Source organism: Neolamprologus multifasciatus, chromosome 18, assembly GCF_963576455.1.
Source record: "Neolamprologus multifasciatus chromosome 18, fNeoMul1.2, whole genome shotgun sequence".
NCBI lineage: Eukaryota > Metazoa > Chordata > Actinopteri > Cichliformes > Cichlidae > Neolamprologus > Neolamprologus multifasciatus.
Window position 1 is genome coordinate 4,240,004 of NC_140456.1, and position 21,304 is coordinate 4,261,307.

A 21,304-nucleotide genomic window follows, 5' to 3' on the forward strand; every position below is an offset into this window, starting at 1 on the left:
TTCACACAATGAGCATAAAAACCATCCGGATGGGGAGAGATGCCTGAAGAGGGTCACAGCAAGTCTCAAAATGGTGACGTGTTACACAGCTTCTTATACTTTTCACTGGCCCCCACCTGGTCGTAAACCTAAACATTCACACTCTCTTATCTGTCGTGGCGCCTAAGTTATGACCTCGGCTCCCTGTCTTTCTACCTCCTACAAGGGTGGGGGCACAGAATGTGGTCTGTTTCTGCTATTATCGGCACAAGGTCTTTTGCACACAACATTCTCAGAAAATGATTTAAGCAGTCTGACATGACAAGAAAACAGTGTAAAACATTCACAGCAGATAAATGGTGGCGCCCACTTGTCTAACAGAACCCAAAGGATGGTCACATTCTTTTAATCCCCAGAGATATACTGGAACATTTGTCTAACATACTACAACAATGGTCATGTTCTTTAACCTAAAAATATAAGGAGAATAATGATCTCACAATTCCCCCTTTGATCTCTCTTTAGAGAGATCACTTACAACATACATTCTAGGGTTGACATGAATTAAATGTAGATGAAAGGCTCGTCTCTTTACATCTCTCCCTCACAGAAGGCTTCTCTGCAGAGCATCAAATCTGCATGGCAAAGTGACACACTTTAGGTGATCTTCATCCTTGGGAAAAGTGGTGTCAACTATTTCCCAGTCTCCTAGTATTTGTGCTTCACACAGAAACACAATTCCATCGCTGGATTTCCTCTGCGCTGTCACTTTTAGAGCTTGGCACGCTCTCTCCATCCCTCGAGTTGTCACGTCCAACGCTGCTGAAGATTTAAGGCAGAGCACGTCGTACACCTTAGTTGTCTTCCTCAATGTCAACGATGAATCTCTCATTATATTTAAAATCATGCTGTGGGAAGTCTCCTCTCAATCTCCTGGAAGCTCAGTAGCACAGCTCTCTGTGGGATGTCTGCTGTGCTGAAGATGATCTCTGATCCTCCTGAAGCCTCTCTCCTGGCCTCAGCTCCCATCTTGTGGACGATCCTCTCAGCCACTCCTTCTCGTCATGGCACCTCACGACATCTACAGATTAAAAAATAACACTCCTCTCCCCACATGGCTTCCACCATGTGTCAACTCCTCAATGAGACATGTACAAGAATGTTGCACATTCTCTCTAAAACAATCTCCAGGGTTTCCCCACTTGGAGCAGCCATACTCCAACCTGTAACTCTGTGTAAAAACATTAATCAGCAGTTACATGTTCAGCTTATTCACCTCCCAGCTCCACCTGGAGCCTGTATCCTGGAAGACAAATCTGTTAAATCAAACTTCACATTTGCAACCAACTGTAGATCATAAGAGTGATAAAGTATTCAGCATAAAAGACAAGTATCATGTGCAGGTTTTCTCTAATCATTAAATCACTATTATTACCATAATTTGTCCCAAATCATGAATCATCCCAATTTATTCCACAATTTAATCTGTGACTTCCCTTAAACAATGTCACTCCACCCATTTTATCACTATGAGCTCATATTCAACTATTCCATAAACACTACATCTTATTTGTTTCCTCATGTCACTTGTCTGTTTTCTGCTGAATCCTCCACATCCACTCTTAGAAAAAACAGACATTAGGAGCACACATAGACAATCCTGGTGGTCAGGCGCAGGTCGACAGGTTCCAGAGGTGCCGTAAAAGGCCATAAAATGAAGCCTGCTGTAAAAGGAATGACACTGGTTTCAACACAGGAAATTTCTCACGTTATTCACATCGTCAAAGTAACCTTCAACATTTTCCCAACAACACAGTGTAACAGCATCATCAATCCTGTAGTAGAGAAACCAACATCAACCAATTATTCTGTCATAAATCACATCATCAAACCACATGAAGAACTGTAATGCTGTAGAAAAGAGAATGTAAATGTTAGCGCTGCGCAGATGTATACACACTTTCTCACAGTAATCTCTGTGAGCAACACAAGCCCATGAATAACACACCCCTGGTAGATTCACAAACACAGAAAGTGGCATTTAAAAGGTTAAATCATCACGCAACCTCGGATGTTGCTGTCATCTTTCTGCTCCTGTAAAAAGAAACACATAAATTCATCCACCCTTTTGGCCTGTCTAGGTGGAGGTTAACTTTGAGTCGTGGTCAAGTCTTGTCAGCTTTTACCAGTCAGTCAGTTTCTTTTTATTTCCATTCATTCATTCATTCATCCATTCTTTCTTTCTTTGCTGATAGTGGAAACCATCGCCGCATTTGATTTCCACCCTCAGCAAAATGACGTCATTTCAAAAAGAAAAAGAAGAACTTTAGGTCGGATTACCTCGCTGAATCCTTTTTTAGGCAGGGACTCTCATTTTCTAATTGTCCCCAATAAGTGGCTTTCTCCTGAGCCCATTTTAATGTGGAGAAAAATACTTTGCGACTGTTTTCAGTAAGAATGTTTTATAGCGCTTTAAAGTTCACTCTCTCAGGCCTGGATTAAAGAGCTGATTTGTTAAATCAGGAACTCACAAAATACCAAAATATCACCACCGGTGGATCACTCCTCTCAGATGTTCTTATTTCAGTGTAACAAAAGCAAAAACAAACGTAACCAATAAAATACTCATATAATAACAAATACTGGGGCCCGTTAGAACCATGTCCAAGCATAAAACCATCTTTCTCTCCCTTAGAGAAAGAAAACAATCCAAACCTCACTGATAAAATCAACCTAGTGTTCAGCAAAACCCAAAATCAACCAAAACTTCACCAGAAAGTGATAGGTTACGAGGCAGGGTGCACCCCGAACAGGTCACCAGTCTATCACCTAGAAACAAACAATCATTTACACTTACATTCACGGCTAATTTAGAATCATCAATTAACCTAGCTCTAACAGCTGCATGACTTTTCACTGTGGCAGGAAACCAGAATACCCAGAGAGAAACCACTGCAAACTAACCAGACTGTGGACTTGCACCCAGGACCTTCTTACTGTGGAGCAACAGCACTCACCACCATGCCAACAATTGTAGGAAATACAGGGAAGCTATGATTTCCTGTTGAATTTTGTACAGATCTTTAAAGCCTGAGGCAATTGTGTTAAATACACCTGGGATACTTACGTAAATCCAAGGGCTGGCCCCCTTTTTCTTTTTTTTTTAAATGTATTTTTTATTTTCAGTGTGTTCCTCCTTCAATTAAATCTCAATCACAAAAATGTGGCGCTCCGAAATAAGGCTCACACCGTTAATTCATCATTTTCACTCTGTACCACTGCTCCTTATCAGGCTGTGTGAAGCACAGTAAACAATTCAGTCGAGGCCTTGAGCCATAAACAGACATCACTCACAGACATTGTTTTCATAACCAAACTGCTTTAGACCCTGTCCCCTAAATCTACACAAATGCCCTCTGGGTGACATGAAATGCATTTAACCAATTAACAATCAATGGCTTCTTGTTGTTGTAACAAATTCTGTATTTGGACGTTTGTGTGCAGCATTTTGCATATCAGCATAGCATTTGTTAGTAAAGCATTCTTCATTGCATCAGCATGTGTATGTGAGTGTGTGTGTGTGTGTGTGTGTGTGGATCACTTCTCAGTGAATTGAATCAGCATTTCGATTTGTGTGTGTGTGTGTGTCATTTCTCAGTCAATCAATGAGTGCATATGTGTTCGTATGTGTGTTTCTCTTAATTCTGAGTCAGTGTATGTAGATGTGTGTGTTTGTGTGTGTGTTTGTGTTCATCACTTTCCTGTTCTGATGTTCTGGGTAAACCAGGGCCTGAAGCGTGCTCTGGGGTCCTGCCTCCCCCTTTCCAGTCCGTTTGGGTCCATTGCTGCTGCTGCCCAAAGTTCTGTCCATACTGGTTCTGGCCCCAATTGAGGCAGTCCTTTTCTCCAGTGTCCTGCATCTTCTCCTTGTCCAGCTCCTCCTGAGCCATGCTCAGTTTCTGCTCTGATGTCTTGAGCTCTCACTGAGGGCAGAAACCTCAGAGTCTTTTCCGTACACGTCAGATTGAAGTTTATTGATGTTTTCCTTGCTTTGCTCCACGGCCTTCTGCAGCTCTGCTGTCCGGCTCTTCTCAGAGGTCAGCTCCTGGCTGAGCCCCGACACCTGTGCCTTCAGCTTATGTTCTTCTGCTGCTTTTGTCCAATCTGAGGTGCCTCCTGACCTCAGTTACTCCTCGTGTCTCTGGCACGCCCTTTTTGCTGCCCGATCATCCGTGTTGGTCCATCACTGTCCTGCACAGTTTTAATACAGAGTTGTTAAGGTCAGCATTCTTTTGCTCGGCCTCACCTTTCATCCGGGCTTAATAGGCGTCTCGTCACAGCTCTGTCAGCTGAAGCTGTCTGGAAATCTCCCCCGTGTAGTGAAACGGGCCTTGGATTTAACGTTCTCCGTCTCCGCTGCATGAGATCTTTTTCCTGCAGCACTGTTGACCTTCTCAGGCTGTTGTTGTGGGTCCAGCTGCTGTAGCATTTGGTCAGGGTCACATCAATGATGGTAGAAGGGAGAGCAAAGATGGTAGAGGGGAGAGCAGGAGTCCAGGTCAGCCTCGGCTTTCCGGGCCGACAAAGCAGCCTGTAATTAAGCATAAAGAGAAAAAACAAAAACAAAACAAAAACAGACGAACAGGAAAATGATGTTGTTTGAAAATGATGTTGTTTTGGCTGTGTTATTCAGAGAGGGGCCAGGCCCTGTGTCAGCCTTCTCCCCCCCTTTTTTTGTTTTTTCTCACTATATAATCAACTCCTAACCCACCAAGTTGACAGGACAACACAGGTACACGTTAAAATTCTTAAGATCATGTTTAATAATTCAAAAAAGGAATTTTCTTTCATTCAGTAATCACTTGTATTAATCAATCAGAAGAAAACATGTCACAATTTGACTCTTTTAACCACTAAATTTATTATTTCATCACTGGTTTATCATACCAGTGTCTGTCTTTTTGAAGTCAAGTTGTTGTCCTGCAACCCAGAGAGTTTATTTGTTATTAGTGGATAAACTTTATCATTTAACAACATGTGTATGTTAAGTTTTGCTGCTTTAACCTTGCTGGAAAATCTTCACGTGTTCATGAATGTAAGCTGTTTCTTCATTGCGTGTGTGTGCGTTTGTGGGTGGGTTATTTTAACTTTTTCTCCAACAAGGCATTTCTCTAATTGTGTGTGTTTTTAATTTTGTTTCCCAAATTTTGATTTCCCACCTTAAATAACAGCATTCCATGTCTTCAGCCAGGAATTAGAGCTTGCTTGTGAGATTCAGGGACACATGGTGCCAAAAACAATTCAGTGAAAAACTTGCCTGAAAATTTCCAGTGATGGTAACCGATAACTGGAGGAGAAGATGTCCTTTAAGCTTCTTTTCAGGGTGAGGACGAAGTGAGAGGTCAAGCTGTAAAATTTTGAGCCAGAGCTTGGCCTGTCTGTCGTCCCAATTTTGTTAGTCTATCCTTTTGCCGCTGTACTCAGGTTTCCAGGTTGAGAGAAATCCACCTGTATTAAGAGACTAAAACATTCATTTACTATTTTTCTTAAAACATCCATTTGGTTCATCTGCCTAGATTTTACTCTCTCTCTCTCTCTCGGTGCATAGTTCACACAGTCAGGCAGTTGCCTTTTATGGGCATGCAGATTTCCGGCCACCGACACTCACCCCCAGCAGCCACCAAGCCATCTCTCCTATATCAAAACCCAGCCAAACATCAAACATTCACCGTAGTCATGCAAAAACTGTATTTATAATATTATATTCAACAAAATCAGCGTTTTAATTACAGGCATGTATCATTGTTTGCAAATCATACTTATAAAACTCAATAACACGCTAAACAGGAAGTCCCCTGTGGGCTTCACAGCAGCCACCTCATTTGCATGTTCACACACCGTCTAAACTAGCTCGCAGCGCGCTATCGTCACACACAGCCTCGTTTCACACTCAACTCTCTATTATATTACAAAGACGTCTTATATTTACAATCACTCCTTCTTTATCACACAACTCCTTACTCTCCTTTGCCACAGCTGCAACCTCTAATTTTTTCTCTGGCGCACTCCCAGGTCGCATGACCTGCAGCGCCCTCAACAACTCCTCTCTCTGCTTCTCAAAAGTTTTCCACTCACCCTGCACACCCCCTTTTTCTATGTTAGACTTAGACCCCAACATTTTCACACCACTACACACCTTTAAACTAGAGATGGCACGATACCACTTTTTTATGTCCGATACCGATATCATAAATTTGGATATCTGCCGATACCGATATGAATCCGATATAGTGTGTTTTTTAATCAACAAAACGTTTTTTTAATATCTTGCTGCATTTTGTATAAGTTTATACTCAAGTTTAAATAAATAACAACACTAAAGCTATTCTGTTATACCTGTATGTAAAAAATACACTGCGTCCAAAATATGTCATAGTTCAGCAACACTGATCAATCTAATAAACTTAAACCTGCTCCATCCTCCCTATTCTGGTATTTTAAAGAGTACTTAGAAGAAATTTTAAGCAACCTAACTAATAGGGTTGCAAACTCCCAGCAAAAAAAAAAAAAATAGGGAACCACCCTCTTCCTCATGATGCTTAATCGATGTAATCAAATTTAATTTGATGCAGGGGGAAAATGCACAAAAATAAATTCTTTTTCAAGAATAATTAAATAGATTCAACATCTTTCTTCAACAGAATTGCAGACTGCACAGATGGTATCTTCCCAAAGGAAAAAGTAGTATAGCTTACTAGGGTATATTAGACTTAACAGTTACTATATACAGTAATGGACTTCTATATATTTTACACAAGATTAAAACTTTGGGTGTAAGAGTCAGATAATTATTTATTAAAAACTAGACATTTTAAATGAGAATAAGAAAGAAAAGTATGTCTTTGTGCCCCCTTTTCCCTGTTCATGCCCTATCGGCCCCCCTGGCTAAACTTTGCTAGATCCGCCCCTGCACAATTACCAGCCGTCAGCTACGTAGAAAAAGATCCTGGTGTAGAAAGTAATATTAAATAAATTCTAACAACAGCTTATCAAGCTTAAACGTGCTGCTGTTGTTCAGCCGCTGGTTTCCTCTTTCTGGTGAGAAGTGGGCCAAAAACTAAGAAGAGAGACGGACTCGCGACAGAAAAGCCGATCAGCTGATCATTAAGCTGTTTCACCCGATTGAAGCAGCAGGAGAGCGAGAGAGAGAGAGGCAGTCGCTCCAGGTATGGTTGTTAAGCTTAACGTGGGAACGCTTTACAGACATTCAGAGATGAACTTACACACTTGCTTTACTTCTCTCTGGGAAAACGTCCTCATAGATGAAATGCTGGTTTGCTAGCAAGGCTACAAATACACACAGCCGCTCTATCACGTGATGCACACTGCTGCTACGTGCTACGGTTATGAGCCGAGTTACCCCGCGTAGCAAGTTTTGTGAGGTGCTTTTTTGATATTTAATGGATCGGATTACATTTTTTATTTCTCGCCGATATCCGATCCAGTAATTTGGGTCAGTATCGGACCGATACCGATACGTAATATCGGATCGGTCCATCTCTACTTTAAACCCTCCAAAATGACTTCACAATTTGCAACAATTCACGACACGACCTCCTGCCACAATTTCTGCACAACACAACCACACTTTTAGACACAAATTATTCTGTTGGCCTCCTGCCACAATTTCTGCACAACACAAACACACTTTTAGACACAAATTATCCCGTTACTTTAATTGACTCCCGTACTTCAGACGAGACGCCGACTCTAACGGCGCTTTCACACAAACTACACCGTCCTATCTTTCTCTCTCTCCTTTTTTTTTTTTTTTTTTTTTTTTACACCACAGAGTAATATACCCAATTCAGCCCGTCTATCTCTATGTGGCTCCAAATACCCTCTTTATTTAATTTAACACTCGTCAGGGGACAGGCAAACAACAATTTCAACCACTGAAACGAGGAATACAACGTTTTCATATATATTCTGTGGCTATGCGGGAGTCCTCAGTCCCCAAGTCACCACCTCAGCAAACCAGACGCCGCTGGACCTGACTGCGCGTCCACAGGCAGGGGGGTTGCCAACACCATGAACAAAACCAATTTCCACAGGTCCACTAGGCATCAACCTTTGATCCTAAAATGTGTCTTTGCTCTAATGTCCTCCCATTCACACATCAACCGTCACTGTCACCATGTTCATATTTCACACAGAAACACAGCAAGCGCGTCTCATCAGCAGAAACACACACAGAAACCTCTGAGCTCACCTTTGAAAATGCAAGCGCACCATAAGCCAGACTCTATTTCACCTCTATTTCATATTCTACACTTTGGCCGCTTTTTGAAAGTTTTTCCCCATTTCTTGCAACAGAAGCCAGTCATAGACAAAATTAATTATGTAGGGTAAAAGTGGGCTGCACCCTAGTCTCAACGTAGAATATGATTAGTATCTTGCTAGAGCCAGTTCCTATAACACACTTGATTTCTAGTCTCAACGTAGAATATTATTAGTATCTTGCTAGAAAATTCCTATAACACTTGAATTCAGCCTCAACTTATGTTGTTAGTATCTTGCGCCGAAAACCAGACACCGACAATTTAATGTGAAGATGCGTGTAACTCAGCGAACAGATTAATTTGGAAAGCCCAATATGCACATTTGGTATTTATAATACAACAGGCTGTGCTTACCTTTTTATGTTTGGACCGTCCTCTGTTCGCCTCGCCCCACGATCTCACCACAGGCTAAATCTGCCCCTCCTCAGCACACCAAAGATCCGGGTCACCGGCACCAAGTTGTTGAATTTTCCCAGTTCTTTGAATCTTTGGGCTGAAGGAAGGACAATACTCGGTGTATAAATGCTCAATCAACAATCCTTTATTTCCATACACTTTTCACACAATGAGCATAAAAACCATCCGGATGGGGAGAGATGCAGAGAGGGTCACAGCAAGTCTCCAAATGGTGACGTGTTACACAGCTTCTTATACTTTTCACTGGCCCCCACCTGGTCGTAAACCTAAACATTCACACTCTCTTATCTGTCGTGGCGCCTAGGTTATGACCTCGGGCTCCCTGTCTTTCTACCTCCTACAAGGGTGGGGGCACAGAATGTGGTCTGTTTCTGCTATTATTGGCACAAGGTCCTTTGCACACAACATTCTCAGAAATGATTTAAGCAGTCTGACATGACAAGAAAACAGTGTAAAACATTCACAGCAGATAAATGGTGGCGCCCACTTGTCTAACAGAACCCAAAGGATGGTCACATTCTTTTAATCCCCAAAGATATACTGGAACATTTGTCTAACATACTACAACAATGGTCATGTTCTTGAACCTAAAAATATAAGGAGAATAATGATCTCACACTGGACAGCCCTGACCCCCACCCGACACACAATAATGCCATGAAAGCATCATTTTAAAAAGGGCTATGCAAACATGGCCAATAACTTTCATTCTAATGATGTGCAAAATGATTTGGGAACAAAACAAATTTTGCTGTTAGAAAACTTGCAGACTTCACTATATACAGTGTAGACCCTCTAAACTAAGTTTGGGGGATGTGATCTTTCAAGAAATGCAGACCAAACTGTTGTTGTTTGTTTACTTACACAGCATGTCTTGTAGAATTAACTGGAGTCACCAGCAACAGCATAGTGCAGTCATATCTCAAGTCTAATAACAGAAGACAGGAAAAGATCAGTAAAGAAACAACTTCCCCAAACCAAAGCACAAATAAAACGGATGATTGTTTGTTTGGATAATGACGGATGATTCAACCATCGAACTTGTTTCTTTTTTTTTTTTTTTCCCTTTTTGTCTTTGCTTCTTGATTTAAAAAAAAAAAAAAAAAAAAAAGAGAGAAATATACTTGCCTACATATGCTATTCTACATGCTTTTAAACCACTTAAAATTACAATTCATAGTTTTATATGTGAATTAGATTATGTTAAATTACTATTAAACAAATGACTGACTAAGTATTTCAGGCTTTAGTTTACTTCAGTCATATTCCATATAAATCAGGTTTCATACAAACATAAAAATAGCTTCAAATACAGTCATGACAATAAAAGAAAATGACTTTAAGAAATTAACAACATTAGTTCAGTTACATTCAGTGTTGGTCAAGTTACTTGAAAAAAGTAATCAGTAATTAATTACTGATTACTTCCCAAAAAAAGTAATCCCGTTACTTTACTGATTACTTATTTTCAAAAGTAATTAGTTACTTAGTTACTTTTTAAAAACATGATTTACAACGTGAATAGGTGATAAAGCGATAGATCTTTCAGCCCAATTCTACTTTTTCTACATAATCCATCATACAAAATGTAATCAAATGGAAACGTCTCTTTTTAAAACTTGTTTTGTTAGTTTTAATCTTTTAACTTTATGCATGAAGCAAAATTTTAATTATATGCACCATTCTCTGACTGGAAGAAATTAGTTTAACATTTAAACCTATTTTCTGCACATCCCAGCACATAATATATATATATATATATATATGTTTTTGTGTTTACACTCACTCTTTCAGATGCAAGTAAAACACAGCAGAAAATAAATAAAGTCAAAGACTAGCGGTCCTTTTGCTCTATTTTCACCTGTAAAGCAGGAGTGGGGTAGGCGGAGGTTTATCCTGGTGCAGGTGTGCCGCAGCGGTCAGTGGAAGGATACCGCAGTTTCTCTGTGAGTTTCTCATTACGTGGTAGCTACTCGGTGCTTGCTCGGAAGTTTAGGGGTTTTTTTTTCGCTGTAAAAAGAAGTTTTCTTCCCACGCACAACGGACACTAATGTTTTTGTCACTTTTTACGGAATCAAACTCAAAGTAAGGTCAGTACTTCCACGCTTTAAACGCTGCACGCTCATACTCTCTCCTGCACTCGATATATTATCCATTGTTGATCTGCACACAGCTGTTGTCACGAACATCACACTCGCTTACGTCACTGTCATGAGACATTCTAGCAAGAAAATCACGGTTTTAGTAACGCAGTAACGCAGCGTTCCTACGGGAAAGTAACGGTAATCTAATTACCGTTTTTGCAATAGTAATCACTTACTTAACTCGTTACTTGAAAAAAGTAATCGGATTACAGTAACGCGTTACTGCCCATCTCTGGTTACATTACATCAACATCTCTGATACATTAGCACTAAGGGAACACTGAATAACCTGGTGGGTTTTGTCCATAAAACTACTCGTCTAAGATGACCACAAAGTAAAAGATCTCTCAGCAAAATTATGCAACATTTTAGGCACTATTGCCCCGATCAAATCAGTGAGCTGGGATGTTTTATTCTAAACATGAACTACTGTTACAGCAACAGACATGGACTACTGGTGACCCACACAACAACTCAATGTCCACTATGTGAAGCAGCCAAACACATGCCTGCTCCTCTCGTTAACTGAGATAAACTGCTGGCATATTTGTTTTACATCTATACTGTCCAGTCTCTCCTGGTGGACACACAGCAGCATTGTTTAATCTCATTTGAGTCATTGTTGACCTTAGCCATCTTTTTAGTCTTCTGAGAGCACTGAAGCTTCTTTCAGCCTCAGTACATGAGTTTTATCCTCAGATTAAAATTATTATTCTGTGCTTGATGTGCCTCACCTTTGGCTCTTCCCCTCTGACTGCACTAGGACATATAGCCACCTGATAAAATAACACATGGATTCGTGCCATATAAAAAGTGAGACGTGTCAATTCAGATTCTTTGTCAAATATACACTAATGAATCAATTTACATCAGCAGCCTAACAATTGTCATGATAATAAATACTAGTTAATCTATAGCACCAAATCATCAGTCAGTCACCTGTGACCTCACCTCTTCACCTCTGTCTGAGCTACAACATGGCAGAGCTGCCTCTGTCACCTGATAAATAACAGTGAGACATTCAACATACATGCAGTCACACATGTGCTTCAAATACAGTCATGAACCATCAAGTCATCATCCAATTTCACCTGTGATCTTGTGTCACCATTACTTTCTATCACCTGACAAATAGGACATACATGACAATAAGAATAAAATGTGGAGCTGCTTCAGTGTTTCTGTCAATTTGTGCAGATCTTGACTCGTCAGTAATGTTTGTAGTGTGAGTGCATTTTTACAACAATTTGTGCAAACTGCACTACAAGGTGGAATATTTGCAAAATCCTGACTATCTCATGATATTTTGTCTCAAAAATTAACGCTATGAATATGTCAGTACCATTAGGATAAAATTATTGTGTCACCAACATTTTAACTTTAGACATATAATTTTAACAGCCTCTGTAAACTAATATCCTGGCTCGCTCGAGGCTGCCGTTTTCTCTGACAGTTTCAATCAAAATTAGAAATGCTGCTCTGAGACTGAGAGAACTGATAGTGCTGCCTGCTGTGCAGTTAGTTTACAAAACACGTTATTCATGGTTACATACAATTTTAGACTGATGTGGGCCAAAGCCTAGCATAGCCTGTAACCTTATTGTGACGGACACATTTTAAAATGTGTGTCTAAGCTCCGAATCGGGTAATCTCGGGGGCGTTTTTCTGAAGCGCGTATCGAGGCTTGCTTTGATTACGTCTGCAGTGACGTTCGAGGCCTCGCGGGCAGTCCGTACCACGTGACTGATTCGGGAACTGGTTCACCGGTTCGCGCCAAATTCGAAATAAAATGGGCAGCAAAACACAGCTGATTCCCCCATCACATTGTGTTGTGGAATTGGATTACGTACGTGTTACATAGTTACTTGAGCATTTCTTCCCTCGATGGAACCAGCAAGGAAAAGAAAATTTTCCCCTGTCTGGCAACATTTTGATGTCATCTCTCCTAATAAGGTATACACACTGTAATAAAGAAATGATAAGTACCATAATATAAATAAACCACACCACAGATCCTATAATCAGATTTCTGTCTTTTTGTTTATTAAAAGGTGAAGTGTTTGCTGTGCTCTAAAGAACTTGGATACAGCAACAACACCTCATCTATGCTGAGGCATTACAGAGCCCTGCATGAGAACAAGGAGACTAACCAAGGTGGACCAAGCTCAGGTGAGTTTTTGTAGGTTTTAAGGATACAGTCATTTGATACATTTATATTCCCCATGTAATTCATTAACATTTGGGTTCTATTTACTGAAATATGTAATTTCTTAATGTTTTTTTGTTGTATCAGGGGAGAGGAATGATGTGGATGAGGCCTTGGTCAACATGGTGATAGAGGATTCCCAGCCCTTCACTATTGTGGAGGACAGTGGGTTTAGGAAGCTTGTTAAAGTTTTGAACCCTAACTATGTTCTCCCCACAAGGCAGGTGTGTATCTTAAAATATGAAGCATGTTTCCATTTTGCCTTTATTTACATATTAAGTACTGTACCTTCTTTTGTTTAGGCTTTGAAAGCTATGGTGGACCAAAGATACAAAGAGTCCAAACAGAAAGAAAAACTGACTGTGGCCAAGGTTTCTGCAGTTAGTTTGACATCTGATATGTGGACCTCCATTAACACAGAGGCTTACCTAGCCGTCACCTGCCATTTCATTGACTCTAACACTGCATTGCATTCTGTAGTGTTAGGTGTTCAGCACTTCCCTCAAGCACATACTGCTGTCAATTTGTCACAAGTAACAGCAGCGCTCATGTCAGAGTGGGGCATTACAGACAAAGTTACATGTTATGTGACTGATGGAGCAGCAAACATGGGTGCTTGTGCTAAGGAGCTTCGTTTGCGTCACAGTAATTGTGTGGCACATACATTAAACCTAATGGTCAAAAAAGCTCTTGATCAACACACGACGCTGTCTGACATCCGGACTACCTGTAGGAGGATAGTGGGATATTTCAAGAGCAGTACAACTGCTAAGGTTTGTTCCATTATTTCATTACTGCTTTGAGGTGCTGCTGCAGTAACACAGCTTGAATTAATCAGTTTGTGTTGGCTGTTTTTCTAGGAGAGGCTGACAGAGGTGCAGGAGCAAATGGGCCGGCCTGCACTGAAGTTAATTCAAGAGGTGCATACACGTTGGAACAGCACATTCCAAATGCTTCAACGTGTTCATGAACTCAGGGAACCTATTGGAGCATCGTTAGCTGGCCTGCACACTGATATTTGCCCACTATCCTCTGAACAGTATGACCTTATGGCAGAATGTCTTAAAATACTCTCCCCATTTAATGATGCCACCACTGAGCTGTCAGAGGAAAAGCGAGTGTCTGGATCCAAAGTAATTCCACTTCTAACAATGTTGCACCATGCACTAAATGAAGAGGAAATGGGAGTTGTCCTAACTCCAGAGAGCTCCACCATGGTTGAGTGTCTAAGGAGACAATTAAAGGAGAAGCTCTACACATTGCAGTCAATGAGCATCATGTCACTGGCAACATTGCTGGATCCAAGGTTCAAAAAAATAGGCTTCTTTAGCCCAAATAAAGCAATGGATGCTGAGAAGAGACTTATTTTTGAATGTGCTGCTATTTTGAGGCACGTGGCCTTCTCATCAGCAGCCTCATCATCAAAAGCTTCTCAGCCTGTGACTCAAGGTATATGAGCACATTTCGATTATTATATTGTATTTAGTTACTTACATTCTGTTTGTTTTAGGTAGCAAACTGTGGCATCGTTTGGACACCACTGTTCTGGAGACAAAGACCCCAAATGCTACTGCTGATGCAACAGCTGAAGTACAGAAATACCTCCATGAACCAAATATGGGCAGACTGGAGAATCCGCTGGAGTACTGGGCTGGACACAAATTTCTTTATCCAAACTTGTATAAACTTGCTGTGGTTTTTCTTGCAACCCCTGCTTCATCTGTGCCCTGTGAGAGGATATTTTCAAAAGCAGGAGAAATCCTCTCAAAAAAGAGGAACCGTCTTAAGCCCAGCACTGTGGAAAAGCTGCTATTTTTGAATAAAAACAAATGAAAACGTTTCCCTAGTGTCATGAGCACTGTTATAAAGTCACGACCACATTCACATCACAACTCCCTCCCTTTTTGTTTCCATGTACATTCCTGTGTTAAGCTGCCAATTTATTATACACAAACATTAATTAAATTAAATTAATATAAAATTAGTATAATATTAAATATAACTAATATTTAGAGTTTAGTTATTGGTGTCATCAACAAAAGTAATTTCTTTATTCATTCAACTTGAAGCGCCACACACTAGTTTGTGTCACATGATTACACAGTTACACAATCATCCCAAAAACTCTGTACTGATAGTTTCCACTTTCTCTTTTGTATCAGACATACTGAGACAATATTCGGGATAAATAACCATAAAAACAATTTATTTATTCAGTTTAGAGGTTTACACATCACATCATTATAATCATTGAGCCCGTTTCACTTGAATCGTCCACTTGATGGCGCAGTAGAGCAAATGAATCATCACAATGCTTCGAACCATGAGTCGACCAGTTGGATGGAAAGCTTCATTTCATCACGAGGCTTCATCTCACCATCACTACATTTTATGAGTGAGCTTGACTTTAAGTGACTTACAGGTTTCTTTGAAAAATACTTTCTTATATCCAGGTTCTTCCTAGTTGCTGCCGTCCTCCTCTCCTCCTCGCAGCGCAGGCTTGCCGCTGCTAAAACTAAACAGAGCTCCAATCACATTGGCCATATTTGTCACGTGACGTAGGACTCCAGTAGAGAACGTAATTTAACTCTTTCTGCACCGCTGGGTGAATGAGACGCTGACAGATCGTTTTTTTCTTTCTATCGGGTTTGTTTTTCTTTCTAATTATTGGTGGGGACAATTCAATAATCGCTGGATATTGGTGGGTCCCTTCCGTCCATGCCAAATCTACGCCCTTGGACTGAACAGTCGTTTAGCTTCTAGTTTAATCGGCTTTGCTGTGTAATCTTTGCTGCCAACAGTGTAGTGAAACATTTAAGCTGTACATGAAAGTTAATGGGTAATTATGATGATCTTTACCACAAAGATTTTAAATGAAAGAATAAACAAAGGGCATGAAAACTGATTCTTATGTCTACTGTGTATCTTCAGTGTGAATGTTGAGTTATATTTGAGTGTCTGCATTTAAAGCACATATTAATGTATTGTTTCGAAATCCATGGTGGTACACAGGAAAAATTACTAAAGAATGTAGAATTAGAACACTATCTGTATTTGTTTTTTAAATAGTTTTACATATATTTTACTATTTAAAAAAAAAATCAAGAAATCAAGCTTGCTGCCTGTCTTTACAGTAATTTCATTTGAACATAGGTTTGATTTAGTGGAGTCAGTTGTTCCCATGCATCATTCTGTAAGTGTGAGAATGAACTAAGATTAGAAAATGTCAAAATATAAAGTGTGATTTATTTTTATTCATCACAGCATCCTAAACTTTGCTGAACTTTCTAAAATATAAAATGAACTCACTGAGTGTTGACTGTCACATTTCAAAGCACCAAGTAAAGTTAAACTATTAAACTTTTACTGGGTCAGACTTGTTACTACATGTTGTAACCAAACATACCACACCCTGCATCATGTGATTGGCTCTTGGTTGCTCTGTAAGAATATTTCTTTAGTGCCTCCCTTCACAGATGTGTCTGTATCAGGATGGGTCTAAACAACATGGTGTAAATGCAGTTGCTGGTGAGCCTCATTTCCTGTAGGAGGTGAAAAAGAGCAGAGATCTGTTTCCCTTCAGAGCACAGAGGTTGTTTCTGTTCAGAGGAAGTGAAACTGTCTGACAGTCACTGAGAGACGGTGAAACGGCACAGCACATGAATCAAATGGATCAAACAAAAATCTGCTGTTCAGTCTGTTTGGATCTACTGAAGGATCCGGTGACTATTCCCTGTGGACACAGCTACTGCATGAACTGTATTAAAAGCTTCTGGGATGAAGAGGAAAAGAAGGAAATCTACAGCTGCCCTCAGTGCAGACAGACTTTCACAGCGAGGCCTGTCCTGGAGAAAAACACCATGTTAGCAGATTTAGTGGAGGAGCTGAAGAAGACTGGACTCCAAGCTGCTCCTGCTGATCACTGCTATGCTGGACCTGAAGATGTGGCCTGTGATGTCTGCACTGGGAGAAAAATGAAAGCCTTCAAGTCCTGTCTGGTGTGTTTGGTCTCTTACTGTGAGAAACATGTTAAGATTCATTATGAATGTCCTGCATTTGACAAACACAAGCTGGTGGAGCCCTCCAAGAAGCTCCAGGAGAACATCTGCTCTCGTCATGATGAGGTGATGAAGATGTTCTGCCGTACTGATCAGCAGAGTATCTGTTATCTCTGCCCTGTGGATGAACATAAAGGCCACGACACAGTCTCAGCTGCAGCAGAAAGGACTGAGAGGCAGAGAGAGCTGGAGGTGAGTCGACAAAACATCCAGCAGAGAATCCAGGACAGAGAGAAAGATGTGAAGCTGCTTCAACAGGAGGTGGAGGCCATCAATCAGTCTGCTGATCAAACAGTGGAGCACAGTGAGAAGATCTTCACTGAGCTGATCCATCTCATCCAGAAAAGAAGCTCTGATGTGAAGCAGCAGATCAGATCCCAGCAGGAAACTGAAGTGAGTCGAGTCAAAGAGCTTCAGGAGAAGCTGGAGCAGGAGATCACTGAGCTGAAGAGGAAAGATGCTGAGCTGAAGCAGCTCTCACACACAGAGGATCACATCCAGTTTCTACACAACTACCCCTCACTGTCAGCACTCAGTGAGTCTACAGACTCATCCAGCATCAATATCCGTCCTCTGAGCTACTTTGAGGATGTGACAGCAGCTGTGTCAGAGGTCAGAGATAAACTACAGGACATTCTGAGAGAGGAATGGACAAACATCTCACTGACAGTCACTGAAGTGGATGTTTTACTGTCAGATCCACCAGAGCCAAAGACCAGAGCTGGATTCTTAAAATATTCACGTGAAATCACACTGGATCCAAACACAGCAAACAAAGAGCTGTTATTATCAGAGGGGAACAGAAAAGTAACAGCAGTGAAACAACAACAGTCTTATTCTGATCATCCAGACAGATTCACTAACTGGCTTCAGGTCCTGAGTAGAGAGAGTCTTACTGGACGTTGTTACTGGGAGGTGGAGTGGAGAGGGAACGGAGTTGATGTAGCAGTCGCATACAAGAATATCAGCAGAAAAGGAGGGAGTAAAGAATGTGGATTTGGATATAATGACAAATCTTGGTCATTATATTATTTCAACAACATTTATACATTTTGGTACAACAACATCCAAACTCGTGTCTCAGGTCCTCGTTCCTCCAGAGTAGGAGTGTACCTGGATCACAGAGCAGGTATTTTGTCCTTCTACAGCGTCTCTGAAACCATGACTCTCCTCCACAGAGTCCAGACCACATTCACTCAGCCGCTCTATGCTGGACTGAGGTTTTACTTTATTGGAGACTCTGCTGAGTTGATTAAAGTGAAATAGACTGAAGTCTTTCATATTGTGGGTTTAAATCTGTATTTTAGTTTCATTTTATTTTCTCTCCATCATTTCTGCACAGAGATCAGCTGTCAGTCAAACATTATGGGTGGTACCTCCACATCTTCTAGTTGTTCTCTTGATGTTTCTGAGTTTTTAAAGGAGATCTTTCCTGTGACTGTTTATGGAGGCTATCACTGCTCATCATCATTTTGATTTACTAAAATATTTCTCCACATGAAAATGTAAACTTCTCTATCCTCTAAATGTTTCTGGAATATTTGTATTGAAAAATGTCGACATTTCTCTTTATGAGTATGGCAGACCATGTGTGTGTGTTTGTGTTTGTTTTTGTCAAAATCATCAAACAAATGAGGAAAAACTGATTTTAATGAATGAATTCATACATTGTGTTGATGTTTTATTGTGTGAATAAACTGGAAGGTTTGACTATAAATCAAACTTTGAACAAAGTCTTTTCTTCTGTCTTCATTCCAGGATCTCACTCAAATCTGATGCAGAAAATATGAAACTAATCTGAGAGAATAACTGAAGCAGTTTTCCTCCTGAAGCATCACAAAGTTCAGAGTTCATGTTTAGAGCAGAAGATTCAGCAGTCGCTCTGTGACCTTTCAACTTTCTTCACTAAAACAGCTTCATTACAGAGAAACAAGTCACATTTTCTTCATGTTCTTAAGTCCTTTCAGATGTTTTTAATGGTCCTTGAATGCAGCATCAGTGTCGCAGGTTTAAAAGGTCACTTTCTGTTGTGTTCAAAGATTTCCTTCAGATATGGTCTTTAATCAGTAAAGCCAGTGATACAGCAGTGTCATTAGCTGTGTTATTGGCACCAGGCTGTGTTTATGTATGTATTTAATTGTGTCTGAGGATGTCTTCAGCATGAAATGATCATTTGCTCAGCTGCTGTGTCTCATCTCTTATCAGACATTGGTTGGAACAGAGTTTTGTTGCTGACCATCTGACAAGAGGGTGAAGAAAAGCTTCAGGCTTCATTTGGACACTACGTTGGACACAAGTCTCCACAAAAATGACTCAGAAACACAAATATTATTAATGAAAGTCCAAATGTCAAAAAGGGGTCATACATGATCCTGAGAAATGTCCTTGAACATTTGAACATGAGTCAGAGGGTTGTCAGGTTTCTACACTGCATCGTGGCATCAAGCCTGAGATGTCTGTGTAAACAAGTATGGAGGACACAAATGCACAGACGCAGTCGAGCTGTTTACTGCTGATGAGGAAGGAAAATAGTCTGTTGGATATTAAAGCAGCATTTATTAGAGTAAGAACAGATACTTGTGTCCTTCATTTGATCCCCGTCAATTTACAGAAGACTTAAGGACCCTTTGACTTCTAACATACAGCTGCATGTTTACAATTTTATTATTTATTGATTTCTAGCAAAGCGAGACTTTACTGATTAAAGACATATAATCAGACATATTACTGTTACTTTCTGAAAAAGACTCACATAAAGCAGATTTATCACAAGCAAACATCAAGACACATCCTTCATGGCTTAAAGTTGCAGTGGGACTCTTTCGCCATCTGGTGGTTGTAACAGTTATGACAACTGTTCCTGCATATATGTCCCTCCTCAGTGTGAAGAAGACTGGACTCCAAGCTGCTCCTGCTGATCACTGCGTGTTCCTCCTGTGTCTAAAATCTATTTCCATTATGAATCAGGAAACTGTTTGCACCAATCATAAAGGCAATAAAATACGTCACACACTAAGAAATAACAAAAAGGAATTGTGGATTTCAAGGAGATTTTTCCCTCGTTTTTTGAAATCATAAGAATACAAACTAATGCAAGACTGTCATGTTTTCATAAGTTTGTAGAGACACTGTTCTGTTGTATTCTAGGACATCAGTCACTTTTTAAATGCATGCTACTCATCATCATCATCATCATCATCATCATCAGCACCCATGACCTCCTTTTAGTCTTTGTTTTGTTATTTTTCAGAGTTCAGGAGACGTTCTTATGGGATTTCCACAGTGTACAAGTACTGTTTAGACCCTTTACCTAAAAGAAAAGAGTAAAGTACAAAGTAGATTTACTCACTGCAGGAAAATAATGCCTCAATCTGATATATTGTCTTATATGACAAACTGAAAGTGATGCATCAAAGTGTAAGCAGCATTTTCCTGTTACAGCTGGTCTAGATGGAACTGATCTGATCTCCTTTATGTACAGGTAGATATCCAGTGGGTTTGCTAAGGGTCACAGATGAGGGGCTGTGTGAGATGTTTAATGGGAAAGGAAATAAAACCATTGTTCCAGACCTGCAGCTAAGATACTCGAGTATCTTCAAATATGAAGCTGAGTATTACTTCCATACTTTCCTCCACTGCTGATGACCTTGTTACCTGCTGCTCCCTGTTAATGATCAGCCTCAGTTCTGATAGTAAACTGTTGGCTCTCGTTCTGTCAGGTTGTTGCTCAGTGACGTCTTGTTTTCATTTTCCTTCTTCTTCAAATGTGTCTTCCTTTAACTCTTTGCTTTTGTTTCTGCTTCAAACACCAAATGATACACGTGCTGCACCTCTGATGGTTTGTCAGAGAGCAGAACAATTTACATTACAGAGAATATTTTACAGTTGAACATAAACTTTAAATGCATCATGTGTTTCCCATTACTGGCTGACTTGTCCGTGTCTTTTGAAAGGTGATAGTTGTGTATCTTTAATCAGTTAATGCAATATGCTCGACTGAAAGAGCCATCCAGCGGGTCAGATGGAGAATTTTTCATGCCGAATCTGACCCACGAGCCTTATGTTTGACACCCCTCATTTATACCTTTTCTCTTAAAGAACAGATTCAATTACAGTGTGGATTTGCTCACCACAGGAAAAATCATGAATGTGATAAAT

At 40.3% G+C, this 21,304-nt stretch overlaps 2 protein-coding genes and 1 long non-coding RNA gene across 3 annotated transcripts in view; 2 read left to right on the forward strand and 1 right to left on the reverse strand.

Annotated features, from left to right (window-relative positions):
* Window positions 1-456: 456 nt before the first annotated feature.
* LOC146497089 (uncharacterized) overlaps window positions 457-21,304 on the reverse strand; it is a 38,348-nt gene continuing 17,500 nt past the window's right edge. The window contains exon 4 of the long non-coding RNA XR_014870778.1: window positions 457-7,542. This is a non-coding gene — a long non-coding RNA (uncharacterized LOC146497089). The remainder of the gene's footprint in view (window positions 7,543-21,304) is intronic.
* LOC146497090 (E3 SUMO-protein ligase ZBED1-like) lies at window positions 12,565-15,108 on the forward strand. The gene is made up of 6 exons (XM_085140714.1): window positions 12,565-12,835; window positions 12,934-13,051; window positions 13,176-13,312; window positions 13,391-13,861; window positions 13,949-14,537; window positions 14,599-15,108. Exons 1-6 carry the CDS (start codon window positions 12,767-12,769, stop codon window positions 14,919-14,921), a joined length of 1,707 nt encoding a protein of 568 aa, XP_084996840.1. The 5' UTR covers window positions 12,565-12,766; the 3' UTR covers window positions 14,922-15,108.
* On the forward strand, window positions 16,506-18,597 carry LOC146497091 (tripartite motif-containing protein 16-like). Its single transcript, XM_085140750.1, has one exon. The coding sequence runs from the start codon at window positions 16,748-16,750 to the stop codon at window positions 18,410-18,412; it is 1,665 nt and encodes a 554-aa protein (XP_084996876.1). The 5' UTR covers window positions 16,506-16,747; the 3' UTR covers window positions 18,413-18,597.